General features: G+C 46.9%; 1 protein-coding gene across 2 annotated transcripts in view; it reads left to right on the top strand.

Annotated features, from left to right (window-relative positions):
• Nucleotides 1-27,570, top strand: part of PLXNA4 (plexin A4) — a 515,162-nt gene that overhangs the window by 16,492 nt on the left and 471,100 nt on the right. For both annotated transcript variants that reach the window (XM_030960692.1, XM_030960691.1), the window contains exon 2: nucleotides 17,701-18,964. In XM_030960692.1, coding sequence (XP_030816552.1) covers nucleotides 17,786-18,964 — 1,179 coding nt within the window. In that variant the 5' untranslated portion in view covers nucleotides 17,701-17,785. The remainder of the gene's footprint in view (nucleotides 1-17,700; nucleotides 18,965-27,570) is intronic.

Genomic DNA, 27,570 nt, shown 5'->3' with positions numbered 1-27,570 from the left:
AGACAAGAGGGCAGGATTTAGGGCGTTGAGCCCTGATCATAAATTGGCCCCAGAGTAGAAATATCTTGTTAATAATAACCCCCAGAACTGTGATAGCAATTTCCCAGCTGCGTGGAAATGCCACTGTGGATTTATCCCAATGCTTTGGCAGGAGCACAGCTGGCAGCTCTGGGCACCCTGCTCAGGCAGTGCTGGGGTTTCCTATTTAGTGCAGAGACAGAGGGCAGGGCAGGATTTGGGGTACTGAGCCCTGATCATAAATTTGCCCCAGAAGAGAAATATCTTATTAATAATAACCCCCAGAACTGTGATAGCAATTTCCCACCTGCGTGGAAACACCACCACCTTTTTTATCACAGGAGCTCTGGGCTCCCTGCTCAGGCAGCTGCTGGGGGTTTCCTATTTACTGTAGAGACAGAGGGCAGGATTTGGGGTGTTGAGCCCTGATCATTAATTGCCTGCAGGGCGTGGTATTTTCTGACACCCCCAATGAAGGCAGGAATGATGAATCTGACTCCAGGTTCTCAGAAGGCTAATTTATTATCTTATGATCTATACTATATTAAAGAATGCTAAACTAAACTATACTAAAGAATACAGAAAGGATACAGACAGAAGGCTAAAAAGATGATAATGAAAACTCGTGACTCTCTCTAAAGTCCTGACACAGCTTGGCTCTGATTGGCCCATAAGTCAAAACACTCACACCAGAATCCAATGAAACAATCACCTGTTGGGTAAACAATCTCCCAACACATTCCAAAGCAGCAAAACACAGGAGAAGCAAATTAGATAATTATTGTTTTCCTTTTTCTCTGAGGCTCCTCAGCTTCCCAGGAGAAGAATCCTGGGTGAAGGGATTTTTCAGAGGACATGATGGTGACAGCAGGGCTTTGGTGCTGTGCTCCTGGGGCTGTTTGCTGACCCTGACCTCGCAAAGGTCACTCTGGCCTGGGAGCTGCTCTGTGGGCTGCTGCTTCTTCAGAGCATCACTGAAGGGTTTGGGTGGGAAGGGATCTTAAAATTCTACTTCCAGCTGCCCTCAGGGGTGCCTTCTACTAGCCCAGGGTGCTCCATGCTCCATCCAACCTGACCTTGGACATTCCCAGGGATCCAGGGGCAGCCACAGCTTCTCTAGGTACCCTGTGCCAGGGCCTCACCACTCCCACAGGGAAGAATTTCTTCCAAATATCCAGTCTAAACCTGCCCTCTTTCAATTTAAAGCTATTCCACCTTGCCCTGTTTCTTTTTTCCAAAAAATCTGTGGGTTTTTTTCCTGTTTACTACTATATTTTTTGCTTTACCAAGGTAAAAATATAAACAAGCCCAGAAGTGACCCCTGGATGCACTCTTCAGCTCTAACATTAGTGTGTTAGTCTTCTATGTTTAATTTTAGGAAAAACTAAGTGGTTTTGGAAGAATTTTTATTTTTACAGGATTTTCTTGGTCACAAAGAGATGCTGTGCTATAGCTCATGCTTGACTGGAATGTTTAGGGTTTTTTATGTTTACATTTTTTTATGTTTCATTTGTGAAGTTACAGTAGTATCGGTGACAAATTCTACATCTTAAGATATAGACAGGTGACAAATTCTACATCTTAAGATATAGAATATCTAAGACAAATCTTATGAATGAAGATAAGAAATCTTGAAAATCTTATGGAATGAAGATATCTATATCTTATCTTTCCCAATCAGATAAAAAGAACAATAGCACCCAGCACAAAACACTGCTAGTTTTAGCCTAATACCAGAACTAACAACTCAGACTTCATCTCCATCCCTCTTTGCTTTTTTCCTCCAATCCAAACTAAAACATTACAGGCTCCAACTTGAGTCAAGGGCAAAATTCAGCCCAACCTCCTGCCTGAGTGATGCTGGGTCATTAAATCCAGTGCCCAGACATGTCCCAGCCACAGAGGAGGCAGGAGGAGGCCCTGTGTCCTCCAGCCCTGGGAGGTGGAGCACAGGTGATGCTCTCCAGGAGCAGGGAAGATGCTCCTGCCTCATGTCCCAACAGCTGTGACTGCATCCCCAAGGGTAATGGGCACAGATTTACAGCTTTTCACAGCATTTGTGGCATCCCAAGTGCAGCTCTGGGGTCCTGTGAGGAGAGGGAAGAGAGCAGCAGGTCCTGTTTTGGAGGGAGTGGAGAGGTGGAGGCAGTGCCATGTGAGGCTGAGGGGCTGGAGTACAGCAGTAGAGTACTTGTGGGTTTTCCTGTTTTAGCACCTGGGCATCTGCTTAATAGTGTTTCTTCAGCTCTTAAAAGCTGTGTTATCAAGGCCTCCATTTCCTCTGAGCAGGATTTTATGAACAGAGGTGACCTTTGCGCGCCCCCCACATTAAAAACACCTCTTGTCTCAGCCACAGGTGCCTTTACCCTGTGTGAGCAGAGATGAACAAAGCAGATGGTGTTTGGATCTGGATTAAATTAGAGCTCTGCTTGCAGCTGGCTTAGCAAACAAACAACTTTCTTCTGGGTAGCACAACCCAGATCTCCAACCTCTCACTGCAAACTAAAGTGTCCTTTGCAGCCTGGCCTGCCCACGTGCCCCTCTCTGTAACACCTGTCCTAACACAGCCAGTGCTTTGTGATGATGCAGCTGCAATTATGAGGCTGTGCAAACAGCTAAAACAATTGCATCACCCTCCCTGCGGCTGCTCTGGGGTGTGACCGTGTTCACAGGGGTCTCAGGTTGAGGGAGGAGACGAGGATCTGACTCCGTGTTTCAGAAGGCTGATTTATTATTTTATGATATATATTATATTACAACTAAACTAAAAGAATAGAAGAAAGGATTTCATCAGAAGGCTTGCTAAGAATAGAAAAAGAGGAATCATAACAAGGGTTTGTGGCTCGGATTCTGTCCAAGCCAGCAGGACTGTGATTGGCCATTAATTACAAACATCCAACATGGGCTAATCACAGATCCCCCTGTTGCATTCCACAGCAGCAGATAATCATTGTTTACATTTTGTTCCTGAGGCCTCTTAGCCTCTCAGGAGGAAAAATCCTAAGGAAAGGATTTTTCATAAAAGATGTCTGTGACACTGGGGTGATTTGTGGGGCTGCTGATGGCACCAGGCATGATCTATGCAGATGAACGGTCAGGTCCATGAAGTGCAGGGCACCTGCAGCTCCCATCTGTGTCTGAGTGGACCAGGGGAGATGTTTGTGGGAGGAAAAGTGGAGATTTTGCCTTTTTGCAGCAGCAGCAAGCTGCCCACATGGAGCAGAAGGTGCTGGGCAGTGTCTCCTCTCATTGCTGGTCAGTGTGGGGGAGCACAGGGATGAACTGCAGGAAGCTTTAGCAGCAGAGCAGCAGGAGCAGACACCTCCTCCCTCCCTCCCCCCGGCCTCCCAGGCTGGGTGCCAGCAGCTGGACTCTGCTGTATCATTTCAGGACATGCTGGATGCATCCCTGCATCCCACAGCTGAGCAGGGTGACCACTGAACTATTTCAAGTCACACCAACGCTGACACTCGGGTGTGTAATGCAAATTCTGCTGATGCTGGGGAAGTGCTGGGGCAGGGGATGGAGTTAGCACTGAGGGGAATTTATCACTGTGAGCACTTTTGGGTGTGTGTCCCTCAAACAAGCCCCAGAGGAGATAAGAATAGAGAAAATCAGAGGTGAAGGAGCTTCCCCTGGTGCTGCATGTGTGGCTCTGTGTTATAGTAACTTTTTTGACTTAGGTCTAATAAGCTCTTAGAAGCTTATAACACACTTAAGATAGCTCAGCTATCTTTGGAGGCATAAAAATCAGCAAGATAGCTTTTGTTGCAGTGTTAGAAACAAAAAAGTTTAATAAAAAGCAAAATAACAAACAGAAAAACTGAGCTGGGCACTAAACGTTTTTGCTTTTTGTAAAACACTTTACAAAAGCAATTAGTTTTTTGTTCTTTTCTTTTTCTACTAAATTACTTAAACAAAACTTTTTAGTTTTTGTCTAATTAACTATCTTTAAATTTAAAGATACCTGGGCCCTATAAAGTGTCTTTTCACTTAATCAAAAAAAAAAATCCAACTTCTAAACTTCTTTCCTTTTAAAATGACAAAAAATAATTTTGTCACTCTATCAACAAAAAACACATTCGTACAGCTCTGCAAAATAATAAAAGTTGTTGCTGTGGCACTGAGCTGAGAATTCAACCTGTGGGATGAAGATTTGTCTCTGCTTTGCTGGCTCTGTGTGACCTTGGGCAAGTCACAGAATCACAGGCTGGTTTGTGTTGAAGGGACCTTCAATAATTTTGGGCAGGGACACCTTCCACTAGCCCAGGTTGTTCATCAGGATCAAGTTCTTCTCCTCCTCTCTTGGTAAGCCCAAGTGTTGTCTGATCCATCCTAGGAGCAGTGGAAAAATCAAAACTTCTCCTTGCAATATTTGTGTTATTAGATGCTCAGCTTGGTCAAATTTAGACAGACTTTTAGCCACAAGAGAAGGAGCATCCTGATTTTTCCTCCCTGCCCCAAAGCCTGCCACCTTTTCAGTGAGGCAGCAGGAAGAATCCAACCGAGGTCAAATATAGAAAACCAAAAAAAGTTAAAATCAGTAACTTGCAAACACTTTTCCCCTAATTTAGTTCTCAGCATTGCCCAAGTCATTCTGAATGCAGCTTTCCACAGAGCTGGTAGCCTGAGGCAGACACTGAGCTCAGGAAATTGTCCCCTGAGTGGTTCAGGTCTGTCAAAGTAATGAGGACCTTAAAAGTGAGCCTTGGCACAGAACATGTCAGACAAGCTGAGCTGTAGGTGTTGCTGCTAATGCTCACTGGAATTATGCATGCACACAGTGCCCTGCACGGGAATTGCAGCATTTTGGTGCAAAAAAGAAATGTGTCTGTACAGGATGGAGTTGTGTATGTCCCTGCAAACACTGTCTGTGTGTGTTTGTGTGTACAGCAGCTCCTTTCTAATCTGCTTGTTAACAACCAGAGCATGTGATGATCTCCTCACCCACATGAGCTCTGTTCTGTCTCCTGCCTGCCTCTGATCCTGGCCATAGGTGTCCTGTCCAGCTCAGCAGCAGCTCAGGACTCTCAGGCATGATTTGGGATTATTTATCCTGCAGCAACAGCCGGGCTGGGCTCTAAGAATAACTTCCCATTGGCCTTTGGATGTGTTTGCTGTAGCTGGGCTTGTCACAAAGTCACTGGGAGAGAAAATTAACAGCAAATTAATAATACTTTATCCATGTTTTTATTTCTGCAAGGAGGAATTGAGTTTTGCTGCTGATTCTCTGCTTTTGTGGTCCTCCTGTGCCGCCTGTAAATTGGGACATCATGGCACGGTGGTGGGACAGATGTCAGGCTGCTTTTTTTTTTTTTCTTTTCCCTTGAAATGCTCCCAAAGCTGCAGCTTATCAGGGCTTGTGTCCACAGTGCCTCATTACAGCTCTCAGCACAAAGAGTCCTTCCCCAGTGCTGCTGCTGGGCTGGAAATTGGGTCTCAGCTGGAAGTCTGTGCTTGGAAAACGTGGGGCTCTCCATCAGTGCTGTCCCTGCGCCTCCCTTTTGGCTCAGGAGCAGCTCAGCTGCCCTTCAGCCTGCTCAAAACATCCAAGTCAAGTGGGGACAGAAGTTTTTTTTTTTAACCAGAATGCTCTGAGGGGAAGTGTCTGAAGAGGGCAGATCTTGTTTGGTCTGATCTTGGGCGCTTCTACTCAGGGAGCATCTTGCTCTGGATGCAGCAGCTGCGCTGTGCCCCGGTTCATTCTGAACATCACAAAAAGTACTGTTATGCCAGAATGGTTCAAAAGGATAAACAACTGTAATGCAGTTTTTATGGGGTTTGTAAGGGAAAGCCAAGAAAAGCATGCAGGAGATTAGCATTAGTTTAACAAATGCCTGTTTGGTGCTGTTATTATTTGTGAAGGAGAGGTCATGCTCTGTAGCAATCTCATATCTGCAGAAGATGCCTGGAATTTGGGCCTGGTGAGCTTTGGGGCAGAAATATGGACTTTTTATCCTTCTGACACCCCTTCAAGAGCTCTTTCCAAGCCCTTGGAGGCAGCAGGAATAGATTACTTCAGCTGACACATGCAAGTTTTGAATGTCCAGACTGGGACCTAATTGCCCTGGGTGCTACAAGATGAAAAAAAAAGATTCACCTGACCTCATCTGACCTGCTGGAGGGCTGAAAGACAGGGAGCAGTTGGTGGAAGAGCTGTCATGCAGAAGGCAGAGTGATAAAATGAACAGCGCATGTCTGCCCAGGAGGTTCAGGGTGCCTAAAAACCCACCCAGAAGAGTTTAGGAATTTGGTCAGAGTTAGGAATTACAGAGCAAATAAAACAAAGAGGTACCTAAAAGTTTATTTTTCAGAATCTCCAGTCAATATCAAAATTCTGCTAATGGTTAAAGTGAAATGCAGCTTTTTTTCAGGGCTGGGAGAGCAAATGCAGCACTGCTGCTTCCCAGGGGTGTGCTGGGCTGGAGATCTGGCTGGGATTTGGGACGGCCCAGCCACCCCTGTTTTATGGGGCTGGCTCATCTGCTCCCTTCAGCCACTCGCAGGAGAAGCTGAGGATGAAGAATTTGCTGTGTCAGATCTTTTCCCCGGCCCCATCCAGAGCTGGTGGCTGCTGCTCCAAAAGGGGCTGGATATCTGCCATAAATGAAAGCAGGAAATTTTATGCTGAGTAAAGCATAAAGAGAGACTCTGTTCTCGCCTCTGCTGCAAACCCTGCGCCACAGAAGAGAAATTATCACACCTCTGACTCTCCCTGCCAGCAGTACAGCACTGCTAACAGCATTTCCTTGATGTTGCCACCACCGCTGGGTGTCCAGCCCATTTCCTGCGAGGTTTGGTGCAGTTGCAGGATTGATGGTGCTTCCCTGGGGGATCCTGGCTCTCCAGGAGCACACAGCTGTGCCCTGCATGAACCACATCAGCCTGGCCACTTGTAAACTCCTCATCTGGGAGGAGTTCCCACGTGCTGTGAGCCAGCAAGTGCTTGATTTCCAAACCTTATTCCCCATCCCCATCTATGCATTGAGCAACCTGGTCTATGGAAGGTGTCCCTGCTCACGGCAGAGGGCTGGAACAAGATTTCTTTTAGGTCCCTTCCATTCCAAACTGTTGAGTTTTTATCTCCTTTTTTGCAAGGATCAAATGTGTGAGACGGTATTTCTTGTTGGGCTCAGATGTTTGTTAGTTCTTATCTATGTCACAGTCTCACAAACCCTGAGTTCTGCAGCACTTCACTCTAACAAACTAAAAATGGAGCCCCATCTCTCTCAAGGCCTTTTAAGGATAAGCTGTCCAATTAAGAAATGACACTAAATTATTTTCATCCAATTACAATAAATTATTCTAATAATTATTATAGATAATTCTAATAGTTATTATAAATTATCTTTTAACCCAATAACCAACCACCCGTGCCCAGGCACTGAGCAGCGTGGACATGTACCTGCAGATCAGCCAGGACCGCCCTGGCTACTTCGATGCAGTCATCAACACGGGTCAGTTCATTGCTGATTGCCTCTGGGATAATTAGGAATTGAGGGGCAGCAGGTTGGTGAGTTTATCTTCTTTTTGACAGGGTTGGGGTTAAATGTGTGAGATGATATTTCTTGTTGGACTCAGATTTTTTCTTAGTTCTTATCTATGTCACAGTCTCACAAACCCTGAGTTCTGCAGCAATTCAATAACAAACTAAAAATGGAGCCCCACCTCTCTCTACAAGGCCTTTTTAGGATAAACTGTCCAATTAACAAATGACACCTGAATTATTTTCACTTTTAACCCAATAACCAGCCACCCATGGTCCACAATGGGGACATTTTTATCCAATGACACAAAACCACCCAAACCCATGGAGAAGAAGAAGGACCAGCCCAAACCCCAAAACCTCCATCTTGCTTTCTATCTATTCCTGTATTCTAAACCCTTAAACTCTGGGTTTCCCACCCTGTGATATCACACACTTCTGTTCAAACTGCACACCCACAATCCCAGGTCCATCATTCCATTCTGGAAGCTTCTCCAGACCTCAGGTCAGTGCAGGGTTCTCTGGGGGGTCAGTGCCTGGCAGCACAGAAATCTCCAATTCTCAGCAGCCAGGGTTCCAACACCAAACCATTCTGGGATTCCCTGATCCTGCTATCATCTCTGTTTTTCCCAGTCCTGTTGCTTTTACTTCTTCCCTCAGAGCACTCTGCTCCAGCTGTGTTTTGAATACATAGCAAAATCTCAGACTTTGAAGGCTGGGGATTCTCCGCTGCCTTCTTTGCCAGTGTTTTCCCCCGCTCCAAATTTAGATCTCAGTGCTCTCACAGCCAGCTGATCAAGGTTTTGCTTTTTTCCCTTGAAGTCCCCATGTTTTATCTCACAGAGATCTGGAGAGTGAAGTAGCCAGTGGCCACCAAGTCCCTGTGAATGCAGAGTGGCTCTCCCTGCCAGGAGGCAGCTGAAGAACAGGGAGATTTGGCTCCTGGGGGATACACACAGAACTAATTGTGAGCCTTCAGCCTGAGACAGGGGACTTGTGTCTCACAGACCTTCCCAAAATTGCCAGGCAGGGGGAAACATCCACCCACTGGCATCCCTGAGCAGCAGAAACTTTGCTAAAAGAGCTTCAGCCAACAAGGAAACAGAACAGCTGCCTGGCAATTCATGGGGAAAGCCAGGTCACACACCCTTCCTTGCTGTGCTAGGGCTCCCACCTGAACCAAACCCAGCAAATTCTGATTTCCTTTGGGCTTTTTCAGAGCCCCCAAAGCCTCGAAGGGAATGTGTGAGCATAAGCTGAGCTTCTGAGGAAGGAAATGCCATTTTCCTCAAGGCTGTCCTAAAATGCTGCAATGGATCCACGAGCTGGGGAGACCTGCTGGGATGAAACCCGGTTCATTTTCTTTTCAATATTCATCACTCCTTTAGGGGCACAGGCTCTGCTTATTCCTCTTTGTGTCTAGAGCTCATCAGGGTCTCCTTCCCAGTGAATTGCTGTCCTGGTTTCTGCTGGAAGAAAGTTAATTTTCTTCCCGGGATGGTGTGTTTTGGATTTGGTGTGAGAATTGTGGTGATAACACACTGAAGGTTTTAGTTGCTGTTAAATAGGGTTTAAATGAACTCCAGGACTTTTCAGCTTCCCATGGCCTGACAGGGTGAAGGCTGGAGGTGCACCAGGAATTGGGAAAGCACACAGCTGACCCTGAATATTAGGACTATTCCAGAAAATTTTAATTTTTTTTGGGCTAACCTGGTGCTGCTAACACTGTGAGAGCTGCACCTCAGTGAAATACAGCAGAGAAACTCTTAGTGCTGGGGAGAGCAGAGTGCCAGCACTGTGTGATGGCTTTGCTGGGGACAGGAATGAGACAGAAGTCAACTTGACATTGGCAATATTTCCCTTTTCTCAGTGCCTCTATGATCTCACACCCACAAAAGGTGGGACCAGCCAAGCTGGGCACTGCTGTGACATGAAATCAGTGACCTTGGGTGCTCTTGCTACACCAGTTTGTTTGTTGGGGGGGTTTATATTTCTCCAGTTGCTGTGATAAGGAGTAATTTTCATGGATTTGTCCTCAGGACACTTTCAGGAGGCTGGGAAATACCTGTGTCATGTCATGTCATGTTGGAAGGTTGGGTCCCTTCCAGTTCTGGATGTTCCACAACACCCAGCCCTGGGGACTCACATCTCTGTCTGCTCCAGAAAAGAGAGTTTAACTCCAGTCTTTGGATTTGTAGGTTATTTCCATGACCTCAAAACTCCATTCTCGTTTCTGTGACACTGAATATTTGTGTTCTTTCATTCAAGTCTCTGTAGCAAATTCCTGGAGGAGCTGAGAAATCATTACAAACCCCTGTGCTCTCCCAAGCACAGAGGAGCACAGCTCTGACCTGCTTTTGCTGGTAGAAAACCAAATTTGAAATACAGGCAGAAACAACATCCACATGCAGATTTATCACATGGGAAGAGCTGGGGAAAAAAGGGAATAAAGTCCCACTCATGGCATGTGTTAATCCCATCATTTAATACTCTTCTGGCACAGACACAGGTAACAAGGTGATGGGCAGCATATGAGTGCCTGAGAAAAATAATCTGTGTGATGAGGGAAGGCTGTGTTGTCCCTCTGTATTTTAATTCTCTTGCAAACAAACCACTCCTGAAATAAATCCCTTTATTTGGGACAAGCTGCAGCTCCTGCAGGGATCTGTTCTTTTTGGTGAGCTCCAAAGTAAAGCTGCTGTGCTGTGGGGTGTCCCCAAACTGAGACTTCCCTTCAGCTTGGGCAGGTTGTAAGTTCAGGGAGAAAGGATTTAGCTAAAGTTAGAATCCAGTCTTTGTTGGGGAAGCTGTTGACAATGTCCCTATATGGGTTTTTCTTGCCATGTTGGCTCCCAAAGAATAGCTTCTGTCCATGGTAATCAGGGTTTATTAAAGGAAACCATGAACAAAAGTCTTTAGATGAGATTAAAGGGATTGTGTAGCTGCACTTGGTGCTGAATTGCTCCGTGCTGGCTCCAGCACTTGGAGTCTGCCTCATCAGCATCTCCTGCATCCCGGGCATGAACAGCCTGTGAAAAATGTGTGTTTTATGATTGGCTTTTCGCAAATATCAAAATGAATATTATGTGTGTTGTGTTAGAAAGTTATGCTGTATTAATTCTCTTAAATAGTGTGTTAAAGAGAGTTTTAGGTTATAACATAAGGTTAAAATAGAAACTATGCTATGTAAGATACTTTTTTCCTAAAGAAAGGACTTGCAGTGAGATAGTAGCCACAGGACACCTGAGTCTTTCAGAGAAAGAGAATTTATTGCTCCATTATCAGGAGAAATGAACTTCTTCCCACCTTGCTCAGTTCTGAAGATGCTGTTAGGATTAGGAGGAGGAAGCTGACACTGCCCAGACAGAATCCTGTGTTTGAATGGAATTTATGCATCATGTATGAGGTGTATGAATATGCAACAGGTTATTGTTTTTAAGGGTTAATCCTCTGTTAATGTGTGTCCTTTTTCGGGCTTATGCTGCCCAGAAAAGGTACCCGGACTGTCCACAACTCTTTGTTTCTATTGTCTCATATTGTCCTAATCCAAATTGTCCAAATTATTATTACTCTAATTACATTGCTATTTTTATAACCATTTTATTACTATTAAACTTTAAAAATTTTAACAACAAGTGCTTGGCGTTTTTCACAAGCCTGAGTGCGGGAAAAGTGTTGCCACATTTCTCTTCACAGAGAAAAGCAAGGCACAATTCTTCCCAGGAATTTTTCTGAGTTTCACATTCTCTGAACCTCAGAGAAAGGAAAAACAATTCTTATCACACTTGCTGTGCCTGTGTTTGTGCCAAAGTAGAATGCACCATGGAGCTTGTTTACCCACAATGATGGTGTTTTGGTTCCTTGCCCTGTCAGGGCCAGGTGTGTAGCCCCACATTTCTCTTCACAGAGAAAAGCAAAGCACGACTTCCCAAGAATATTTCTAAGATTCACATTCTCTGAAGCTCAGAGAAAGGAAAAACAATTCTTATCATTCGTTGTGCCTGTGTTTTTTGGAAAAGTAGAATGCAATGTGGAGATGGTTTACCCAAAGTGATGCTGTTTTGTTTCCTTGGCCTGTCAGGGCCAAGTGTGTAGCCCCACATTTCTCTTCATAGAGAAAAGCAAGGCACAATTCTTCCTAAGAATATTCTCATCTATTTACTGTGCCTGTATTTTTTGCAAAAGTAAAATGCAATATGGAGATGGTTTACCCACAGTGATGGGGGTAAAGTGTTTTGTTTCCTTGGCCTGTCAGGGCCAGGTGTGTGTGTGTGTGTGTCGGGACAGTCACGAGATTCTGTGCAGTGTGTGCAGAGTTGAGTGCTTGATTCAGTTTAGATGTAATGTAATATAGTATAGAATAATATAGTATAATAAAGTCATTAATTACCCTTCTGATAAGATGGAGTCTTCCTCATCATTTCTTCCCTCGCTGGGGCCTACTCAGCACAGCTACAGCAAAGCAAACACAGGAGTGTGCTGCCTCATTAGCTGGGCTTCATTAACCACCCTGGCGCTGCCCAGGAGCCCTGGGTGCTCCTGGCTTCCCCCCAGCCAGGTGGGGAACTCACCCCACCAGGGCTGCCAGGCCCTGTCCATGAGGATGTGCTGAGTTCTCCCTCCCTTCCTCCCTCCCTGCCAGAGCTGTTTTTCAGCTCATTTTGGTTGTATTCAAGTTTTAACATGTATTTTTTTGCTCTGAGCTGGACCCAGAGAGGGATTTCTTCTATGGCTTTCTGTATCCAGGCCATTCCTGCTGACTTTGTGGTGTCCCTGCTGCCACATGTGGCCTTGGCAGGGGACCTGGTGAGGTGTCTCTGTCTGACACCTTCGATGGCAGGAGGGCTGTGTGTGTGTGTGTCTCTGAGGGAAATGCTGTGGTAATCACAAGTTCTCTGAGCAGAGAGAGACATGGTTCTCCCAGGATTTTCCTGGGAAACTGTGAGAAGCTGTGGGAAACTTGGAGAGAAGAATTCAAACAATTATTATCTCTCTTTCTGTAAAACTATATATTAAAAACCATTATTTAATTTATATATATATATATATATATATATATATATATATAAATGGTTTTATTTATTATATATATATTATATATATAATAAGCCCACTGTTTATATATATATATATATATATGTATATAAATAAAATAAACAGTGGGTTTTTTACAGATATTTGGTTTTTTTTACAGATATGCTTCTTCAGAGTGTGCTGTTCATAGGTCACCAATAGGTGAGAGAAGATTCCTGTCACCAAGGCCAATCCGGTCTTAGGTTCACCATTGTTTCTACAAGAAGTGTAGATTTCTAATAATAAGATGTCTTTTCATGCCTTCTGATAATGGAGTCTCTGTATCACTTTTGGCTGTCCCTGATACCCCTTTGGTGATAAAATGCTGTTGTCTCATGCTCACCCAGTGATGTGTTCCTTTCAGGAGCTGTCACTGGAGTGGGGTGGGTTTGTCCCAGACTCCATTTAGGGACATGACCATGGATTTTGTGAGATTGTCAATCAAAACCCAGCTCTCTCTTTCCCCTCTCCCTGTACACTTCCTCCCGAGTCCTTCCCTCTCTCTCAGTTGACAGATCAGTCCTTTGTGTCCTCTTTAGTCCTGATTTATTCCTACTTCCTCAGGCATAACTCATCCTTGACTTTGTCCCCTTGCACGCTGCTGCATTTCGAGGATGTATTCATCACTCCCTAAATTTCCCATCTAATAATCAGAGTTAAAAGACATTTGGAGTGTTTCTTCTTCTGAGACTCTTTCACACCCAAGCTGTTCTTGCCCAGAATCCCATGTGTTTACCACAGAGTTTCATGTTCTGGAGTCTTGGGATTGTGTCCTGGAGATCCCTGAGCAGATCTAAACTGCAACCTTTATCTCAGTGGTCTCAAAACTTTGCTGGAAATGCTGAATAACAGCAAAAAGAAAAAGTAACCAGGTTGTGGGGTAGCACCATAACTTGCTGTTCTCCAGGAGGAAACCAGTACTTAAACCAAACTCTGGGAGTTCAATCTTCTGGGCAATGTGTTGTTTGCAAGTCGTGATTCCACGGGCAGGACAGTGGTGTGAAACCTCTGGAACAGCTGTGTGAAACAGCTGGATTTGCTCTGTGACCTTCCCAGGGACTTTGGATGTGCTGATGGAGAGATGATGTGGCAGGAGCCACGTGGAGGGATGACCTGGCCTCACACAGGAGCCCTGTGTGGTGGCTCATGGCATCCCTGATGGCCACATCCCCAGTGGAAAAGGCACTTTGGGTTTATTTTGGAAACAGCCAGCTCAGAGCCCAAGTCCAACCCTTACTGGCTGTGGCCTTTTGTTTATTTGCTTTGTTTTTGGGATATAATTACTCTCTTGTAGTCTCTGCATGTCCGTGGCAGTGTGTTATTGCCTTCCCAGCTGCTGTGATTCCTGCCATCCAGACACAGGGGAGAAAAAACCCATCCACAGCCCCCTTCTCCTTGGTGCATCCTCTGAGGGCTTGTACAAACCCTGCTCTATTCTGCAGGCTAAACATCCAGGCCTCCTTGCCCCTGACCTCTGCTGGTATTTATTAATTAAGCCAAATTATAAATTATGAGGCTCCAGGACTGATTGGGGCTCCAGGACAGAGGGTACAGCAGGAGCAGATGGGAGAGGAGAGAGTGCCAGCAGCAAGCAGAGAGAAAATCCTGCTCCTAGGGTCACTCAGATGGCTGGTGGAAGATGGCAAAACAGCCCCAGGCTCTCCCTGCTTTGTCCCAAAAAGCTGCTCCTGGCGCTCTCAGACGGCTGGTGCTCCTTCCTCTGCAGGTGAACTTCCTCCCCCGTGAGGTTCGGTGTTTTGGAAAGCATCCTTGCCTGCTGTAAAGCCTTCCTGGAGTTTCTCACTGGATTCTCTCTGGTTTCCAGATCAAATTTGCTGTCTTTTCACAGCATGGTTTGGGTTGGAAGGGATCTAGCAAGGTTCTCCTCACCATTCCTTTCCCCTGCAAGCGATAACCTGACCTCAAATCAATTCTCACCTGCATGGGCCTTGAAGAATTTATGTCTGGAGCCTGTCTCTTCTCATTTTGTGTTGGCTGTTTGTTTTAGTGGGCTGATTTTATCCCGTTTTTGCAGGTGCTGTGTCCTGGTGCTGTGATGAATTTTGGACAGAGGGGCTGCTCAGTATAAGCATTGGGATTGCAGCAGTTCCCATTTCCCTGCAGCTCTGCTGACTCTGCAGAGCAAAATACAGTAAAATACAGCAAAATACAGAAACTGCTTCCTGGAGTTTCTCACTGGAGTCTCTCTGGTTTCCAGATGAAATTTGCTGTCTTTTCCTGGAGGGATCACAGAAGGGTTTGGGTTGGAAGGGATCTAGCAAGGTTCTCCTCACCATTCCTTTCCCCTGCGAGTGATAGCCTCACCCAAATCAATTCTCACCTGCATGGGCCTTGAAGAATTTATGTCTGGAGCCTGTCTCTTCTCATTTTGTGTTGGCTGTTTGTTTTAGTGGGCAGATTTTGTCCCATTTTTGCAGGTGCTGTGATGAATTTTGGACAGAGGGGCTGCTTGGTATCAGCCTTGGGATTGCAGCAGTTCCCGTTTCCCTGCAGCTCTGCTGACTCTGCAGAGCAAAATACAGTAAAATAGAGGGGTAAAACAGATACCTTTTTAGTACTTGAAAAGAATAATTTCTGCCTAGATCTGCCTAGCTGCTGATCAAACCAGTGCCTGTTAGAAAGGTAGATCGTAACTCATCAGTGACGGGAGCTGGTGTTCAGGGTCACCACGTGATGCTTCTGAACACAGGGCTCAAACAGGGACAGCTTCCCTCTTCTGCTGCTCCCACAAGGATGGGCCCTTTTGAGAGAGGAATGGTTGTGTGGGGAGAGCTCATCCCACCACTGCTCTATCCATCATTATAAAGGTTATTAACAGCCTACGTGACCAGCCTGCCTATCCCTGCAGAGCCAGTCCTGCAAACTCTGCACTATAAGCTTGGTTTTATTAAATATTTGCTTGACCAGAGAGGCAAAGCAGAACAGGGTAAACATGACTAAAGTAAATGTGGGCTGACCTTTGTCCGTCATCCATGCAATGCCTGTGGCTGCTGCAGCAGGGAGGGCAGCAGGAGGTGAAGGTGATGCTACAACAGACTGGGAATTCCGGCTGCTGTGAGAATTTTGAAATATTTGGGGTGGTATAAAAGTGGTGCTGCTCTACAAGCCCAGACTTACCCTTTTCCCCTGTCAGACCTTGTGGTGTTGTGAGGTCCCCAGGATGAGGTGAGAGATGAGAATTTGACTCCATGTTCTCAGAAGGCTGATTTATTATTTTATGATATTATATTAAAAGAAATTATGTACTAAAACTATACTAAAGAAAAAGATACATCAGAGGGCTAAACAAGAATGATTATGAAAGCTCGTGACTGACTCCTCAGTCTGACACAGCTGATGGTGATTGGTCATTATTAAAAACAATCCACATGGAACCAATCAAAGATGCACCTGTTGGTAAACAACCTCCAGACCACATTCCAAGCAATCAGATAATTATTATTTACATTTCTTTTCTGAGGCTTCTCAGCTTCTCAGGAGAAAAGTCCTGACAAAGGGATTTTTCAGAAAATTTTATGGTGACGGGATCGAATCAGCCTATGGGTCAAAAGAATGTGGGATTTATTCTCCCTATTATTTTTTGAAGTAAATTTTTCAGTTCCACCGGTGTTAGCAGGGCTGCACAGATCTGAAAAAGCTGCACATCCAGGCCTGTGTCACTGTCACATCTTCCTCCCTGCTGGGATCTGCACGCAGGGATTTTTTCCTTGCCTCCTACTTGTGCCAGCCTGGCTGTCATCACTGATGACACCCCTGATTTCAGCAAAGTCACTCTGTGACAGAGGGGTTTGGACACTGCAGGAGTGGAGCTGTGTTTGGCTTGTGTCCTTTCTAAAATCAAGAGCAGCTTTGTGAAGTTCTGACCTGGATGACAGAGGGATGAAGGGCCTGGCCACCAGGTTTGTGTGGTCAGCACTCAATGAGGGGCTTGGCTTGCAAGGCCTGAGCTGGTAGAACTCCATGTCCTACATGCTCTGTGGGGCCATGAAGGGCTAAAGCTGCTCCTAGTACAGAAGCAAGCAAAAAAGTGAAGGAAAAGGGAGCAGATGGATGTGCTGAGTAGGAAGAGGTGTTTCCATGGGGCTTGGTGATGCGCCCACCAAATGTTTGAACCCCACACTGCTCCCATCACCACGGTCAAAACCTGGGAGACTTTAAGGGACTGAGTGGTGCAAGGAAAGCCTCTTTCCTCTCTTTGGAAAGGTACCAGGGTGGTCCTTGGGTCATTTTTTTCCCTACTTCATGGTGCTTTAGGCTTTATCACTGCTGGTAGATAATCAACCCCTTTCTCCTCAGTCACCTGAGATCTCCAGGAGAGCTGGATCTCTTTCAGATGATGTTCCCCTGGCTGTGAAGTGGGTGGAGAGTGGTTTGTGGTGAGAGCCCAGAGCAGAGAGGACACCCAGTGCCCCATTTGCTCCCAGCCCTTTGCAGATGTGGCAATGACAGCTGGCACACTACAGCCCCTGGGTCTGTACTGCAGGCTGGGCTGGTGGGAGGCAGCTTTGATCTGGATTCACAGAGCTCCTGCTCAAACAGAGCTGTTCGGGGCTGGGATCTCCCTGAAAGGATGTTAATGTCACACCAGAGCTGGCTCCTTCCTGGCAAACTTCAAGGGCTGTGGGAGAGCTCAGCATCCATCTGGCCCCATCCCTGTAGGCAGATCCCTGACCTTCTCCAGGCTTCAGTGCCTCGTCCAGAAGAGCAGGATAATAATCCTTCTCCAGTTCTGGCGTCTCAGATAGCAAATCCACAGCTGGGCTGGTGCTGGCAGTGCAAGCAGCAATGCTGGGTGATATTTTTACCATTACCCTTCTGCACTTGCAGTCAATATTTATGCTGCACCGTGGGGCACGTGGGTGTGTAATGGAGAGGGAAAGGGTGCTGATTTATTACTCTGCTGTGTGATTTCTGCTTTTTCTCCCAGCATCTTTTCTGTCAGGAGGGTTCCCTTTGTGCTGGTTTTAAGTAGAGAGCTCAGAGTGGAGAAAGGGAGGATTAGCAATTAAATACGCTCTGATGATGGCATGGCTGTGAAGGAGGGAGGAGGAAGGAATACTCCATAGTAATGTACTTTTGTTTTCTTTTTTCTCTGCTTGTAGGACAGAATCTGCCAGGGAATTGGCGTTTTGAAGAGTTTTACAGCTTCTAATCCTTGTTGCCTTGGGAATACAAACCTCTCTAATCATGTCGCCGGCCATGTGGAAATGGACTTGCCTGGTTTCCCACCTCCTGCTGTCCACCACAGTGTCACCTCTGGGCAGACAGCAGCCACCCCATCCAAAGAGGCCCTTCATCACCTTCACTGGAGAGCAAGCAGAGGGAAACTTCAACCACTTGGTGGTGGACGAAAGGACTGGGCACATTTACTTGGGGGCTGTCAACAGGATCTACAAACTCTCCAGTGACCTGAAGGTCCTGGTGACCCACGAGACTGGTCCTGATGATGACAATCCCAAGTGTTATCCTCCCAGGATAGTCCAAACCTGCAACGAACCCTTGACGCCCACCAACAACATAAACAAAATGCTCCTCATAGACTACAAGGAGAATCGGTTGATAGCCTGTGGGAGTCTGTACCAGGGCATCTGCAAGCTCCTGAGGCTGGATGACCTCTTCAAGCTGGGAGAGCCCTTCCACAAGAAGGAGCATTACCTCTCTGGGGTGAACGAGAGTGGCTCTGTTTTTGGAGTCATTGTTTCTTACAGCAACATGGACGACAAGCTGTTCATCGCCACGGCCGTGGATGGCAAGCCGGAGTATTTCCCCACCATCTCCAGCAGGAAGCTCACCAAGAACTCCGAGGCTGATGGGATGTTTGCATATGTCTTTCACGATGAGTTTGTGGCCTCCATGATCAAGATCCCCTCAGACACCTTTACCATCATCCCTGATTTTGATATCTACTACATCTACGGCTTCAGCAGTGGGAACTTTGTCTACTTCCTGACTCTGCAGCCTGAAATGATCTCCCCACCCGGCTCCACCACAAAGGAGCAGGTTTATACCTCCAAGCTGGTGAGGCTTTGTAAGGAGGACACGGCCTTTAATTCTTATGTGGAGGTGCCCATTGGCTGTGAGAAGAACGGGGTGGAATATCGATTGCTGCAGGCTGCCTACTTGTCCAAGGCTGGAGCCATCCTGGCCAGGTCTCTGGGGGTTGGCCCTGAGGATGATATCCTCTTCACAGTCTTCTCCAAAGGGCAGAAAAGGAAGATGAAGTCCTTGGATGAGTCTGCTCTTTGCATCTTTGTCCTGAAGAACATCAACGACCGCATCAAGGACAGGCTTCAGTCCTGCTACAGGGGAGAGGGGACGTTAGATCTGGCCTGGCTCAAGGTCAAGGACATTCCCTGTAGCAGCGCGGTAAGTGGAGCCCTGAGCACCCCACCTTGCCCTCCTCATCTGTCAAAAGGTCTTGTCTTCAAATAACCAACAGGTCTTGTCTTCAGATAACCAACCTTAAAGCAGAGGCCTTAAAGGAACTGAGACTGCCTTGTCCCAGTGCTGGCTCTGCCTCCAGCTCACCACACCACCCAATTTAACCAGTTCATGCCTCAATTAGCTCATGGACAAGCTGGTGAAGGTATCAGAACAGGCAGAAATTCTGTGTTTGCTGATCACCTAAACCAAGGGGCCTTGGAATATTTGGGAGGAATATGGCTGTTGTAGTTACCTCATGGTTCAAATCCTTGTTCCACTGCCTTGTCCCAGTGCTGCCTCTGCCTCCAGCTCACCACACCACCCAGTTTAACCAGTTCATGCCCCCAGTTAGCTCATGGACAAGCTGGTGAAGGTATCAGAACAAGCAGACATGCTGTGTTTGCTAAACCAAGGGGCCTTGGAATATTTGGGAGGAATGTGCCTGGTGTAGTTATTCAAGGGTGAAATCAGACCCAAGTGCACTCTCAGCTCAAACCTAAACCAAAGCAGGACCTAGAGATGTCACAGCTTGTGCCAGTTTCTGTGCATGCTGGTGTCATTTTGTTTCCCTGGGCTGTAGCTGGGGCAGGATTTATTCAGGGAACTTTATGAAGCCAGGGCTTCATTTCTTCCAGGGCTGAGAAGCACTGGCCATTAACCATCAAAGCCCCTCGCCTTCCGCTCTCCAGCCAGCTCTGCACTGAGAAATTAAGGCCTGGCTGCAGATCAAGGATTAAACACCGCAAGATTTAAGGGCAGGACTGGGGAAGAGGCTGGTCTGTCTGACCTACAAATGGTCTGAAGAAATTGCCTCGGTTTATTCTGAGTGCCACTGCAGGAATGTGCACAGGGCTGGCTTTGATGGCAGGCACAGACAGGGGCATTACAGCCCAGGGGCTGCAGGAGCCTCTCCCCACGCTTTGATTGTCACCCTTAATGAGCTCTTTCAAGGGAGAGGCCAGTTCCAGTCTGAGCAAAGGGAACAGGGAGAAAAGCCAGAGGGCTTTCCTGCCCCGAAATCTCCAGGCAGGCAGTGCTCAGGATATGGGATTGCTCCTTGGTGCTCCAGCCTTGTTTGCTGGGGGGTTCTTCTGATGCTCCAAGGATGGACCATGAGGAATGTGGATGGGAGTCTCATTGCAAGGACACTGCTCCTGCCTTGCTCTGCCCTAATTCCCCTTTACACCCCTCAGTGTCCTTGCTTGACCTTGCCCTGCTCTCATTCTCCCACACCAAAGGGACAAGTCCTTGATTTCAGCTGGGATCTCCTCTGCCTAGACCCTCAAATCTCCCTGTGGAGCATTGCACAGGGAGAAAGGCTGTGCCCAAATCTGGCTTTGATTTTTTTGTTTAGCCTCAAGGCCTGTGCACATTCAAAGAGCTGCCTTTAGATTTTAAGCTGGGAGCTTCCCACTGGAGTTTCTTTCCTGGGCTCTTAAGCTTCTCCGTGCATTTGCATATTTGCTCTGCTTGTGCTCCACACTAACGTTTGCAGTGCTGGACCTCTCCAGTTAGGAGGCTTGAAACCTCTCAGTCCTGCCTTCTGTGGCTTTAGACAGGAGCAAAAAAAGCCAACAGCTTTCCTGTGTCCCATGGGGTGAGTCCCAAACCAGGAAAACTGGTGTCAGACTGAGCAGGGACAGGAGCGCAGAGCTTGGAGAGAGGACACGGTGGGAAAAAGTGTTGGAGCATATTTATGAGTGCACATCTTCACTGTGAATCAGAGGCGCTGCAAAAGGACCTGGAGTTGCTTGAATTAAAAGCAGGAGGTCTGAAGTGTGTAACTAAGTAGGCTGAACTCCCCTTAAATGAGCCTACTTAGAGCTGCTGGCAAGCCCTGCCTGAGATCAGCTGTGCTGCCTGAGGGAAGAGGTATTAGTGACTTGGCTGCTGAAAGGGGCTGCAGAGTCCAGCTGCTAAGCTTGGAAAATATTTGATGGTTGGTGAAGTATTTTGGAGGCTGGATGTGCGTCTGTGAGAGCCTGGTTTCCTCTGCTGGTGTCCTGCTTGCCAGCCAAGCCCCAGCACTGCTGCTCAGACACACACACGTGTTAGAGGCAGCTCTAAAAGCAATCACTGAGCCATCAGTGAGCCTTTCCTTGAGTTTGTGGGGATGTCAAATGTTTCTCTGCTGGTGCAAACAGAGCCTTAACCTGCCTATGGTCCAGGCTGGAGCTGAACTTCAGCTTTGCTGGCAGCTAAAATCCTGTATGAGAACGGGTCCAGCTGATGTGCTGGGCACTGAGCATTTGAAAAGGAGAGAAGAGGGATTTGGATTAGGTGTTAGGGAGAAATTCTTTACACAGAGGGTGGGGAGGCATTGGAACAGCTTGCCCAGAGAAGCTGTGGCTGTCCCTGGATCCCTGGAAGTGTTCAAGGCAGGTTGGACAGGGCTTGGAGCACCCTGGGATGGTGGAAGGTGTCCCTGCCCATGGCAGGGGTGGAACTGGATGGTCTTTAAGATCCTTTTCAACCCAAGCCATTCTGTGATTCTTTGTAGGACTGAAGAGATGGTTTCACTGCTCTGTCCTTGCCTATCAAGGCACCAATTTGTTTTAGTAACAAACATTCTTCTAATTTTTCTAATATTTCCAACCGGGCAATAACTGACTCAAGGGAGGATCCACATGACTGGATACTTCTGCTCCTGCCTTGGTGTAATCCCTGCTCAAGGCTATTTCAGGGCTATAGAAATCATCTGGGGACCATTCCCAGCATAACTCTGCACACAAATAATTCCAGGGATGTGGGGGAACAATGCTCGAGTCCCCAGCAGCAGATTCTGTAGCTCCTCTGGTCCGGCAGCTGGGTTACATCTGGAGCTGAGAGAGTTGAGGTCAGGAAAGACCTTGGCTGCACAAACTCTGTCTCATGGTCAGTGTTCAGCAGGAGGCATTGAGTCCTCAGATGTCCTGCAGGGTTGGATGTCCTGGAGGCTTGTCCCAGTCTGGTTTGCGAAAGTCAAGGCAAAGACAAAACCCAAAAAATCTCTGTGTGATGAGCCTGTGGTTGCCCCCAGGTGCCTGTTGTAGATGTCAGCAGTGTGGTAGCAGAATTTCTAGGGTGGGAAAGGTAAAAGTCCAGAGATGAATGCAGAATCCTCGGTGTTCTTTCCTCTTCCATCCCTGTATTACAGCTGTCCTCCCATTCATCTTCAGCATAAATTGAAAAAAAATGACAGATTTTTATGTCTGGGCAGTTGATTTGCAAATTGGTTGATGTTCACTCAGGTGATGAATGGTCTCAGGTAATACCTCTCTGCAAAAGCAGGATAATAGCTTATATTTAAGCAGTACACTTGACCCCAAATGCTTAGAAATTCATATAATCAGAGAAAAACGAGGCTGGGAAAAAAAGGATTCTTCTGAGGTCATCTGATTTGCCCTTCTGCCCTACTTATAACGCTTCTGACAGATGTTTGTCTCACCTGTTCTTAACCTCTGGCTATGGAGATTCCTCTCCCTCCCTAAAATCTGTCTGTGCTGGGAGGAAGCTTTCCCTCATGTGGAATCTAAATCTCCTCTCTGGATGCTGAAGCCCTTCCTGCTTATGCAGTCAGAGGGCACCTTCAAACCCTGTGGATATGCAGGGTGTTGGCAGAGGCAGGGCTGCTCTGGAGGGGGAAAAAAAGGTTTATTAAAACAGAAAAGCAGCTTCATGTTGGGTAAAGAAGGCTGTGGTTTCAATGTCCTTCATAAACTTTGTAATGGAGCAGCCTGACCTGGTTGAAGTTATCCCTGCTCGTGGCAGGGGGCTGGACTGGATGAACTTTTGGGGTCCCTTCCAACCATTCTGGTGTTCTGTGACAGTGTTGGGGAATGCTGGATTTCTTTAAAAAATATAAGGGGAGAAATAAAAGGCAGTTTGAGAGGAGGATGGAGATGTAAATGTGTTATTTTTGTCCAGGAGTTGATCACTGGGGGATTTGTTGATTGTTATTACAATGAAATAAGATTAATGGGTGCATTTTGGAGCCTGGTGAGAGTTCCACTCCTGGGATGCTCAGCAGAGGAGGCAGGGGAGCCTTCCCCTGTACCTTGGGGACCAGGCAGGTGAAAGCTGTGAGACAAACAGCGTGGATGAAGAAGAGGAGGGCACTGGAGACTGACCCCAAGGCAGCCTGAGGGTGTCAGGGCTGTGGGGAGAGGAGAGGAGCAGGGATCCTGCTGCAACTTTGGCTGGCAGTGAAGCCCCAAACCTGGGGTGCTGCTGGTGTGTGACCCTGGCTGTCAGCTCAGGAGCTGCACACATCCCAGGGCTGCTCTCCTGGCAGATCCTGGCCTCCTCCTCATCCTCACCCACCTCCCAGCCTAAGAGACTCCAGTCCCTGCCATGAAAAGCTGTCGCCTCCACCGCTGCAGCTTCCACCAATATCTGCCCAAGATAATCAGAGTGTCAGTCCCCATCTCCTGCCTGGCTTCTGCCTTTTGCTGGTGTTTTCCTTTCCTTTTGGCAGGAAATGGGGTTTGACTGTTTAAATTGCTGCATTCAGTCTCTTCCTGTTTTTCATGGCAGCGCTGTCACTTGGGGGAGGACAGAAATGTTTTCAGAGCTGACTGGCCAACAAAAGCCCTTGTGTGAAGAGCTGGGCAATATTTTCCCAACACTTTGCTACCAGAAGTGGATGTTTGGGTCCCAAGCCATTGTCTGACGAGTGACTTGGCTGTGGAGGCTTCCTGTGGCTGTTGGTAACTCCCCAAAACCTCTCTGCAGATGCTGCTGGGGAAATCTCTGAGAGTCCTGCAGCATCTCCATGTATTTGTTCCTCAGGTGGGCTCCTCCTGCTCTCTCCTGCCCATCCCTGATGCTCACCAAGCAAGCACTGCTGTTGTCACGGGGTTTAGCTGCATTCAGGAGGAGTTTTTTGGATTAGTTTTTGGATTTGGGTATGTTTGGAGGCCAGCTGGGTGCACAGACATTTTCCTTTGGCAGCATTGGGATGAGCACTGACTGCTCCTTGGGGATGACCCTTGGGCTCTGTCCTGCTCCATCCCACCAGGTTAGGAAGGGCCATTTTCCCCTCAGGTGGTGGAAAGACTTTTGTGTCTTTGTGTAGGGTATGGGACAGTGAGCTTGACTCCTGGGAAGAGGAGACATGGCTGAGATTTTGGGTTTTTTTCAGCCTATTTAAAATTCCTCTTTCTCCCTGGGCTTCTCTTTGCAATCACTGGTGTTAACAGGGATGGCCAAGATTTTTCAGCCTGTTTCATGTTCCTCTTCCTCCCAGGCTTGTGTTCACCATCCCTGGTGGTGACAGGACACAGAGCACCTCTGAGACACCAGGATGGGGAGCAGCAGGAGGCTGTTTTACAGGGGGGTTGGCTAAGGCAAAACCCCTCAATTTGTAGCCCAGGGTCTCCAGGATCTTGGTGCTGTGCCCATCTGTTGCAGGAGGAGGAAATATCTTCTTTGCTCTTACATTCCTCTCTGGCATGGTGGGAAGAAGAACAGGGTCATTTAGAAAGAAAGACCAGCTGGATCTGCTGGAAATAAGGGGTGTTTCGGGGGGAAAAAATCACTTTACAAGCAAAAAAGCAGGAATTGCCATCCCTATCTGTAATTTCTCTAATTTACCCTTAAAAGTGAAAGGTTGGGGAAAAGGAATGTTAGCTTTTGGTGAGTCTTTGGGAAGAGGAAAGTGTGGAAGGAGGTGCAGGGGGTTTGGCAGCCCTGCCCATTTCTCCTGGCTGCACTGGTGAGGACGTGAGCCTGACTCTTTCCTAGGGGGATGGATCAATCCCAGGGTTGAGTTATCAGCTTCATTTTACCTCATAGTCTCCCTGTTTGCCAGCTGGGCTATCCTAAATAGATCCCTGTGTGTGTCTCAGTGCCACTGGTGCTTGCACAACAGCACTTTTTGCTCATCCCAGGGATGTGGGGTTGTGTCCCCAGGACGAGGTGAGAGATGGGAATCTGATTCCAAGTTCTTAGAAGGCTGATATATTATATTGTATAATACTAATGTTAATATTTATATTATATCATATCATATCACACCACATTACATCACATAATATTTATATTATATTATATTATATTATATTATATTATATTATATTATATTATATTATATTATATTATATTATATTATATTATATTATATTATATTATATTATATTATATTATATTATATTATATTATATTATATTATATTATATTATGAGAAAGGGACATCAGAAGGCTTAACAAGAATGAATAATAACTCATGACAGACTAGCAAGTCTGACACAGCTGATGGTGATTGCTCACTAAGTAAAAACAATTCTCATGCTGGGTAAGCAATTCCTTAAATCACATTCTAGAGGAGCAAAACATGGAGAAACTGAGGCTTCTCATCTTCCCAGGAGAAGAGATTTTTCATAAAATATCACAGTGACATCCCAGCTGGACAGACCATGCACAAGTTTTGTGCACATGTCTTTACTCCAAATTTTTCAGGCTGGTGTTTCTGATTCAGAGGGTTTGTGGACAGCTGAGGTCAGCTCTTGGTCAATTTTAACAGCGCTTTCTTTTTCCTCTGAAAATGCAAATAAGAGCAGGAAACTCCCCAAAATGATAAAGTTCAGTTTTTGGGAGGGCAGTACCCCGAGCAATGCTGTAATGCCTCTCTGGGAATGCTCACTGGAGATGGGAGCTGGAGCAAACAGGCTGGTGGCTGCCAGATCTGTGTTTGTGCACTTGCTCACATCAGTTTGTGTTGGATGCTGAGTGTGGTGCGTGTGCAGAGCTGGTGCTGGGCCAGCAGCTGTGATAAGAGGTGACAAGTGTCCTCCTGCTGACACTGGGGCTGGGGAGGAAGAGGGACACAATCACTTCTGATTGTGAGGGGGTGAATTATAACATCTGTGTTGTCTCACCCTTCTCATGAGACTGAAAATAAAATAAAAGTTTTGAAATGCCTCTCACTGCCCCATCTCTGGGTCAGAAAAGAGCATAATCCAACAGGTAGAGCTCTGGCTTCAGGGTTTCTGCAGCTGAGCTCTGGGATTTGCAAATCTGCACCTTCCACCTCCAGCAGGCCTAAACATCACCTCCCCTGCAAAGCTGGCTCTGCTCCGGGGTGAAAAACTTCCACAGAGAGAAATTCCAGTTATTTCCCCGCAGGAGGCAGCTCAGGGAGCTCCCTCCAGGGAGATGCACAGCTGCTATTTCTCATGGTTGTGGTGGAAGTGGCCAGAGATGTCTGGGGCTGTGCTCTTTGGAGAGCAACTGAGTTCATGTCTCCAGTGCTCCCAGTAAGGTCCTGGCCCTCTGAACTGGGATTGGGAAATTCTCCCCAGTGTGGGGTGAGCTCAGGCAGAGTGTGGGTTCATCTCTTTGCCCTGGGGGATGGTTCTCTCTCCTTCCAGCCAGCAGGGATGAGGACAGGTCCCTGCCTCTGCAGAGTGCTCTGCGCTCCAGGCAGGGGGAAAAGGGGCTTTGGGTGCTCTGAGGGAGAGCAAAACAAAACCTCCTAATCCCCTACATCAACAGAAGCTTGCACTTAAGGGCTGTAAATCAGGGCCTAATTGCGTGGAGAGGATGATTGCATTTGAGGTATTAAGATGGGTTCTCAGTGTTAAACACCTGTCCTTGAAAGGATGCTGCCTGACCAGTGGATGCAGAAATAATTCTGGCAGTAATTAATTACCTTCACCCCAAAACACCCCCACCCTGAAACCTCTCCTTCACAAATCCTCATTGTCCTGGGGGAAAAAAACCCAAACATGCATTGGAAACAACCTTCTCAAACCCATTTATTTCCTTCCAAAGCATAAACCAGGAGGAAAGCCTGTGTCTGAAAGTGGCTGGGTGCCAAACCCTCTGACAGAGCTGCTCTCTCATGTCGGGGTGACCCCACTTGCACAAAATGTTCATTGAGTGTGACCGTGTTCACAGGGGTCCCAGGATGAGGGAAGAGACGAGGATCTGACTCCATGTTTCAGAAGGCTGATTTATTATTTTATGATATATATGATATTAAAACTATGCTAAAAGAATAGAAGAAAGGATTTCATCAGAAGGCTGGCTAAGAATAGAAAAAGAAAGAATGATAACAAAGGCTTGTGACTCAGACTCTGTCTGAGCCAGCTGGGCTGTGATTGGCCATTAATTAGAAACAACCACATGAGACCAATCACAGATCCACCTGTTCCATTCCACAGCAGCAGATAATCATTGTTTACATTTTGTTCCTGAGGCCTCTCAGCTTCTCAGGAGGAAAAATCCTAAGGAAAGGATTTTTCATAAAAGATGTCTGTGACAATTGAGGGCAGAGCAGGACCCAAAGCTGCTGTGTCTGAGATATTCCAGGCACAGCTCCCTCCCCCAGCATCCCTCCCATCCCTGCACCAGTTGGCTGTGCCTGAGCAGCTCAGCATCACCCCAGGTGTTACAGCTCCCTGGTGTGCAGGTGGGCAGAGTCCCCGACCCTCCATCCCTGCGCCACCTCCCCGCCACACAGACAATTAGATTTGTTCCTGGAACTGCTCTTTGCTGCTCCCCCTGCCAGCAACCCAAGCTGTTTTCTTCTGTGGTCGAGCCATGAGGTTGTCTGTGGCTCAGCTTTG

This window comes from Camarhynchus parvulus, chromosome 1A, assembly GCF_901933205.1.
Source record: "Camarhynchus parvulus chromosome 1A, STF_HiC, whole genome shotgun sequence".
Classification (NCBI taxonomy): Eukaryota; Metazoa; Chordata; class Aves; order Passeriformes; family Thraupidae; genus Camarhynchus; species Camarhynchus parvulus.
Note: the sequence above shows the minus strand (reverse complement) of the source record. Positions and strands in the feature narration are given on the sequence as shown.